Source organism: Myodes glareolus, chromosome 13 (genome assembly GCF_982192425.1).
Source record: "Myodes glareolus chromosome 13, mMyoGla1.1, whole genome shotgun sequence".
Taxonomy (NCBI): Eukaryota; Metazoa; Chordata; class Mammalia; order Rodentia; family Cricetidae; genus Myodes; species Myodes glareolus.
Window position 1 is genome coordinate 52,608,796 of NC_142038.1, and position 7,838 is coordinate 52,616,633.

Here is a 7,838-nt window from a genome sequence, read left to right on the forward strand (position 1 = left end):
TTATGACATCATAGGTGGTTCAGTTGCGAGGTGTGTGTATGTGTGGAAGGGGAGCACGGTGGTTATGGCTGAATCACTTAAGACCGAGAGGAAGGAAACTGGCCTATGAGGAACCGATGTCGACAGTACTGTATTTCCTCTTCAGGAACTGGAAACCACCTTTTTATTAAATCTCCACTACCACCACCATCTCTCACCTCAGCCAAAGTTTTAAGTCCTCTTTCAAGAACTGAATGTTGATATAGGTGGTGTGGTGTGGGGGGAGCCAAACCACCATACAGGTTCCTGGCTCTTCGGTAAGTTGGAGTCTCAGCTGACTAAAAAGTTTCCAATAAATGCTGTCGTGCTGTGATCACTAGTAGGTCATAGTTTTAGATGTCCTTTTTAATTGGTTGGAAAGTAGTCATTCCAGTCACTTGGCTATAACAGTAGTAGCAGCGAGTCCCTACAAAATACGGGTTTTCTTTAGTTTGCACCCTACACGTCTGGGATAGGTAAACGGCGGTAGGCTCAGTGGTGAGGCTCTTCCTCTTTGAGCTCAGGAGAAGAGGAAACAGGACCCTTCAAGTATGCAAACTGAAAAAGAATGGGAAAAAAAGTTATTAAAGAGTGGAGGTGGAAAGTCAGGTGTGGTGGCACATATGTAAAATCCCAGCACTTGGGAGGCAGAGCCTAGCCTGCTCCACATTTCAGGTACCAACCAAGTATATAGGGAAACCTAAAAAATAGGAGGAGGAGGGTGAAGATTCACTTTGCATTGTACATTTGACAAAAATATGGAAACATGGTTCCCAGCAATTGCACTGTGCTACTTACTTTATGTCCTTGTTTTTGAGGCAAGCTTTTATGTAGCTCCTGCTGGCCTCAAACTTACTATGTAGCTAAGGATATCCTTAAACTCTGTTCTTCCTGCCTCAGCCTCCCAGATGCTAGGATTACAGACATAGACCTCCAGGTCTAGTTGCAATATATACTTTTTGTTTTGGTTTTGATTTTTGGAAACAGGGTCTCTTTGGGTAGCATTGGCTGTCCTGGAACTCACTCTGTAGACCAGGCTGGCCTCAAACTCACAAGAGATCCACCTGTGTCTGCCTCCCAAGTAGTTGGATTAAAGACATGCGCTGCCACTGCCTAGCTTGCACTATATAGTTTAAGTAAATATATTTATTATCGTTTTCCTTTCAATCACCATATTTAAAAAATCAACAACAAAAGCACCTGAAAGCTTAAATGGCAGCCAAATAGTAGGTAAAGGTTATATCAAAATCTGAGACTCTAACTCCTTGTTTGTTTGGTTGGTTTTTTTGTTTTGAGATAGGAACTCACTGTGGACATCTGGCTGTCCTGGAACTTACTATGTAGACTAAACTAGCCTACAATTCACTGAGATCCCCCTGCCTCTGCCTCACCAGTGCTGAGATTACAGACGTGGACCACTATACCCAGGAACACCTTGCTCCCCTTTTATTACTATTATGTTTACTAACGTTAAATGGCTGTGTGAACGTTAAGTGCTTATTTGCAAAACATTGAAAGAAACCAAGTCTTGAAATTTACAATCCCCCAATCCTTGAGAGAAGCAGGAGGATTACCATAAACTCCAGGCAACCCTGGGTTACATAGCGAATTCTAGGTCAACCTGGACTACAGAGTAAGATGCTGTCTCACCTCCCTTTCACCAACAAATGAATAACTAAATAAATAAAATTAAAAAGGAAGGAAGGAAAGAAGGAGATAAAGCAACCTTAAGGACAAGTAGGCAATATAGCTCAATACTGCAAGGCAAAAGAAAACTGCAAAACAAAATTTAAGACCACTGCAAGTCATGCATAAGAACTCATTTGAGGGGTCGGAGAGATGGCTCAGCGGTTAAGAGAACTGGCTGCTCATGCAGAGGACCCGGGTTCGATTCCCAGCACCCACATGGCATCTTATTCCTGCCTGTAATTCCAATTTCAGAGTACCCCTCACCCTTACACAGATATACATGCAGGCCAAGCTCTAATGCACATGAAATAATAAAAAAATTTAAAAAAAAAGAAAAAAAACTCATTTGAAAGGAAGGGCACACCACGTTTCAGTGTGGCCTGAGATAGCCTACCCGTAGAGCCAACACTGCCCATACCTATGCCTGGTTCAATTTTCAAGGGTATTTTTGATTGCCCTGTTGATGTTTTTGTTTGCTTGCTTGCTTGCTTGCAGGTCTTGTTTTTGTTTGGCAACAGGCTGGCCTTAACCTCCTGATCCTACTGTTAATTTCTGTAATAAAGAACTCTTAATATTTCATACAAATCAAGTTTTAAATGACAGAAATAAACAATTCCTGGCCCTTGACTTTTCCCTTCCCAGTGCTGGGATTACAGGGGTCACCAACATGCCCAATTCCCTTTGTTCTTTTTGTGGTGAAAGAGATGAAACTCAGGGCCATGTGCATGGAAGGCCACACCCTCTATCTCCAGCCCCCAGCTCTTCTGGACTCTACCGTGTGCCCTCATAGGTCAGACCCCATCTAGTTCCCTAATCCAGTGGTTTTTGGCAGAGGACACTACCTGGGCCTCTTTCTGGCCTCTGTCCCAATTCTCTGAGGATTCCGGAGCCTGGAGCCAGTCATCCAGAGGATCATCCAAGGGAGTAGAATCCACCGGCCTTAGGAAGTTCTTACTGGCCTTCCTGCAGAGGCAGCGGAGTGGGAGAACATGCACTCATGCAGATACCCCCCACTTCTACCCAACAAAACCTAAATCTTGCAAAGTGGAGAAAGTAGGGCTCATCCTACACCACTCATAGAAGGAGCCGGATTAGTGAACACACCCCAAAGCCTCCCTGTCATGCAGAGGCTGGCTTGGGGGGTCCCAGGTATGCAGGGCTCTTCTCCATTGCCTGATCTGGGCATCCCAGGATCGGCGACTGTACCTCCTGTTTTTGTTTGGTGTTTGAGGGTGAAACCCAGGCTGTCGCTGTGCCCTGGCAACAACAAATATGGGTCAGATTGAGGTCAAAGGAAAGGGATACTGCTCATTGCTTACCGCAGGGAATCAGAGGCCTAGATAGGGATTACCCAAGGGCAGGATAATACTCCATTCCAGCAAATACAGTGGGACCAGACCTGGTGGCACATACCTAGAATTCTGAAATCTTAGCACTTAGAGGTGGAGCAGGAGGATCAGAATTTCAATGTTATTATTGACTGACTACACATTGAGTTTGAAGCTAGCCTAGGCTACATGAGACTAAGAGACACAGAGGGAGGGGGCAGGGAATAACACCCATTTCAGCAAGCACATATACTAAAGTTAGAATTATACAGAAGCTTAAACTGGTCCCTGATTAAGGATGAGATCCAACTTTTGGATGCATTTCACATTGTGTGTGGGGGGGGAGGGAGGGAGGGAGGGAGAGAGAGAGAGAGAGAGAGAGAGAGAGAGAGAGAGAGATATTAAAATAGAAAGGGAACTAGAGAGGAGAGAATATTGGAATGTATATGACATGAAAACAGAAGAGGGGTGCTGGAGAGATGGCTCAGAGGACGTGGGTTTGATTTCCAGCACCCACATGGTGGCTCGCAACTGTGTGTAGTTCCAGTTCTAGGGGATCTGATAACCTCTTGTGGCCTCCACAGGCATACATGTGGTGCCCAGACATACATGCAGGGAAAAAACCCCATATACATAATAAAAGAATTAAAAACAATGAACAAAGAATAATGGAATACATTCGTATAATGAAAACATCACAGCGAAATCCATTCCTTTGTACATTGACAAAGAAAATTAATAATAAAAAAGGAAACATGGGGGCCAACAAGATGGCTCAGTAGGTAAAAACATTTACTGGGGTGCGGGAGTGCTGATGACCAGTGCAATTCCCAGAACTGCCTATGCTGGAAGTAAAGAACAACTTTTGAAAGTTATCCTCTGACTTTGACAGGCACATCTGCACTCACACAGCTCACACATTAAATGATAAAAACGGGGGCTTGAGGGATGGTTCAAAGGTTAAGCACACTTGGCTGCTCTTCCAGAGGTCCTGAGTTCAATTCCCAGCAACTACATGATGGCTCACAACCATCTGTAATGAGGTCTGGTGCCCTCTTCTGGCATGGAGGTGTACATGCAGGAGGCACATTGTATATGTAATAAATCTTTTGGAAAAAGGATAAAAATAAAACAAAACAAAGACTTTAGAAGAAAGAAACAAGCAAGCTTTGAAAGTCTTCTGGGTTAAGGCTTTTTCTACTTGAGAGAAATCTCACACTTATTTTGGGGGACTAGGTTGTGGGAGAATTGGTCATTCTACACCTTTGCTAGAACACTCAGCTGCCAGTGATCTTTTCATCACTTGACAATGAGCTACGGCTGTCTGGTTGGCATTCTGGTTGTAACCACCCCCAGTTGCACTCACCTGGGGACTTGCTGCAAAAAGCACTGGTAACCAAGTGTGCACTTGCCGTAGTCTATCTGCTTCTGCCGCCGCTGCAGGACCACCTGATCTGTCTCAACTTCCCACCTGCAGGGAAGTATGTGTAGTGCCTTGAAAAGAATAACTATAGCCACCAAAGCAGAAATAAGCGCATCTCACCCTCACTTAAACCCCAGGCTTATTTTTCAACTTACCTGGCATGACAGGGCTCTGTGATGACTCCCACACTTACCATCTCTACCCTAGAGGACAAAAACTTTCCACACACCTCCTTTCTGGGGAAGCAGTGTCTGCAGGTGAAAAGGATGTTAAAATAGAAACAGGATGAATAATATCCTGCATCTCCCTTCCACCATCAAGATTCTCATAGGAGATAAAGGTTATGGGTTTTTGTTTGGGGCTTTGGTTTTCAAGAAAGGGTTTATCTGTGTAGCTTTGGAGCCTGTCTTGGAACTCACTCTGTAGACTAAGGTTGGCCTCAAACTCAGAGATCCCTCTGCCTCTGTCTCCTGAGTGCTGGGATTAAAGGTGTGCACCAGCATGCCCAGCTTCTTTTTCATGTGTGTGGGGTGTGTATGTGTACATCTGTTCACATGTGTGGATGCGTATGCGTGCTTATGCATTAGGTCAGAGACTGAAGGCAGGTGTCTTAGTCTTCACCTTGTGTATTGAAGTAGGGTCTCTCGTTTGAACCCAGAGCTCACAGATTTGGCTTGTCTAACTAGCCGGCTTGCTCCAGGTGCTTCTGCTCCTGAAGGCTAAGATAACAGGCAGGCCGTCGTGCTGACCAGCAGTTATGTGGGTTCTGGAATCCAAATTTGCCTTCTGCTTGGTCTGCAAATGCTTTACCCACGGATCATGTCTCTAGTCCTCAAGTCCAGCTGTAAAGGTTATTTTTCTGACTTTTCTCAAAAAGTGGCCTGCTATTAGCATGAGTAGTACCTGACAGCCTTGATCATTCCCAGGCCATACTCTATACATCTACCGGCCTGCATCTAAAATAGTTCCTAAGGTTTTATATTAAAACAGTTCCTTTGTTTTTGAGACAGGGTTTTACTTGGTAGCCCAGGTATCACTGAACTTGTGATCCTCTGGCCTTAGCCTCCCAAGGGCTTTGACTACAAGCTCTCACCACCAAGTTCCCCACATTTTCTTTGATACTAGGTCTCATTATGTAGTAATCCTTCTTCATCCTCTGCAGAGCTGGGATTACAAGTGGACATTACCATACCCATCTTAAAAAATTTAATGAGGAAAAATTTCGAGAGAGGGGTGGCAACACATGCCTACAATCCCAAAATTTAGGTGGTTAGGGCAGGAGAATCATGAGTTTGAGGTCAACCAGGGATATATACTAAGACCTTGCCTCAACCAACCATTAAAAAGAAAAAAAAAGAAAATTTGCTGGAGAGATGGCTCAACGGTTAAGAGCACTGGCTGCTCTTCCAGAGGATCTGGGTTCAATTCCCAACGCCTACATGGCAGGGGATCTGACACCTTCACACATATTTATGTGCGGGAACATGAAATCAAAATAAATAAATTATAAAAAAAAGAAAGACAAGAGGCGGGCGGTGGTGGTGCACACCTTTAATCCCAGCACTCGGGAGGCAGAGGCAGGCGGATCTTTGTGAATTTGAGGCCAGCGTGGTCTACAAGAGCTAGTTCCAGGACAGGCTCCAAAGCTACAGAGAAACCCTGTCTCGAAAAATAAAAGCAAAAAAAAACCAAAACAAAACAAAAAACAAAACAACAAGAAAGACAAGAAAAAATTCACCTCTATTCTGAAGCAGAGTATAGGAAACTGGATGGGTATGGCATCACACACCTGTAAACTCAGAATCCAAGTGGCTGAGGCAGAAGGATTTCAAGCTGAAGACAAGTTTAGGCTAAACAACACACAAAAAGCATAGCATAATGCTTTGTTACTTAAGAGTATGGTCCTGGGGCCAGAGGCATCATCATCAGCTGAGAATTTGTTATGAATGTAGAAATTTTGGTCTCATACCCTGACCGACTGAATCAGAATCCAGTTCCTCAGGATCTCCAGGTGGTTAGTATGTATGTTAACTAAAATTTCCCACCCAGTCATCACCCCCACATTCATGGCCAATTATCTAATCTATACTCACCCCTGCTCTCAAAAGATTTGGAGGAAATAAAAAAGACCAACATAAGAACTTCTTGGGCTCAGGAGCTGGAGAGGTGGTTCAGCAGTTAAGAGACATACAGCTCTTGCAGAGAAGTTGAATTAGTTTCCCAGCACCCCTGTTGAGCAGCTTACAACTGTCAGTAACTCCAGCTCTGAGGGGATAGCCTCTGACCTTCCAACTGGCACAAATTCTTACTCACAAACACACTCACTCACTCACACACAATTAAAAATAAAAGAAATTGAAATCAGGTGGTGGTGGCACATGCCTTTAATCGCAGCATTTGAGAGGCAGAAGCAGATGGAGCTCTGTGAGTTCGAGGCCTACAACTCGAACTTTGTATCCTGGTCTACAAAGCAAGTTCCAAGGAAGCCAGAACGGTTACACAGAGAAACCCTGTCTCAACAAAACAAACAACAACAACAACAACAACAACAACAACAACAAAATCTAAAAGCTGTTACCGGGGAGTTACATCTAAATGACAGTACTTGTCTAGCATCCCCAAGGCTCTGATTCCATTCCTTCCATTCCTATTCTCACCACCACCACCACTACTAATATAATAATCTTCGCATCCCTCTCCTCCTTCTAGAAGGATCTCACTCTAGCCCAGGGTGATCTGGAGCTGACTGTGTAGTGCAGCAGGCTGCCCTCAAATCACGGCGATCTTATCTCAGTCTCTCAAATGCTGGGTTACAGTTGTGAAACCATCCCTCTCCCTACATATAAACCTCATCATCTTGTCAATGTTCAAAACTACATAAATAGATAAAGGTTAAGATCCTTTAGAATGTCGTAAGGATTACGTCAAAAGGTTCAATTCCTCTATTCTCCCTAAAAAAGAATTTCTACCCAGAAAAGGTCTTGGAAGTGGTCAGCGGCGATTCAGCATCAACACATACCTGTCATGCCCCAACAACTGCCACGCCGGCGACAAATGCTCCATTTCCAGCCGAAAGCTAACACAACTCAAGAGAAACAACGCAAGAAAGTAATAAGGAGAAGGAAACACTTCCAACTCAGAAACAATTCCTCCAGCCCATCATCGTTAGCGGGGCTCTATTTAAACCTCCCGGGGTTGCTGGGGTTGCGGGGAACTGAGACTGGAAGGGTGTGGCGATTGGCTAGAGGGAGAGCCAATGTACATCAGACTCTCTGTGTGCCGGAGAGACACGAGCCTAGCGATTGGTCAGAGGGTGGGGTCATGGTCTGGAATGCTGATTGGCTGACGCTGCAGGCAGGCGGGCGGTGATAGGTTGTTGA

At 44.6% G+C, this 7,838-nt stretch overlaps 1 protein-coding gene across 4 annotated transcripts; it reads right to left on the bottom strand.

The window, feature by feature from the left end:
• Positions 1–131: 131 nt before the first annotated feature.
• Positions 132–7,672, bottom strand: LOC125405793 (oocyte-specific histone RNA stem-loop-binding protein 2-like). 4 transcript variants are annotated; one of them, XM_087896161.1, is made up of 7 exons: positions 7,478–7,672; positions 6,248–6,308; positions 4,614–4,709; positions 4,402–4,506; positions 2,812–2,964; positions 2,550–2,670; positions 132–576 (listed from the first exon to the last, which is right to left on the bottom strand). In XM_087896161.1, exons 3-7 carry the CDS (start codon positions 4,652–4,654, stop codon positions 511–513), a joined length of 486 nt encoding a protein of 161 aa, XP_087752287.1. In that variant the 5' UTR covers positions 4,655–4,709; positions 6,248–6,308; positions 7,478–7,672; the 3' UTR covers positions 132–510. The 4 variants fall into 4 exon arrangements, with proteins under 4 accessions (XP_087752287.1, XP_087752286.1, XP_087752285.1 ...); XM_087896160.1 differs by lacking the exon at positions 6,248–6,308 and adding an exon at positions 6,552–6,616; XM_087896159.1 differs by lacking the exon at positions 6,248–6,308.
• Between the last annotated feature and the right edge of the window lie 166 nt (positions 7,673–7,838).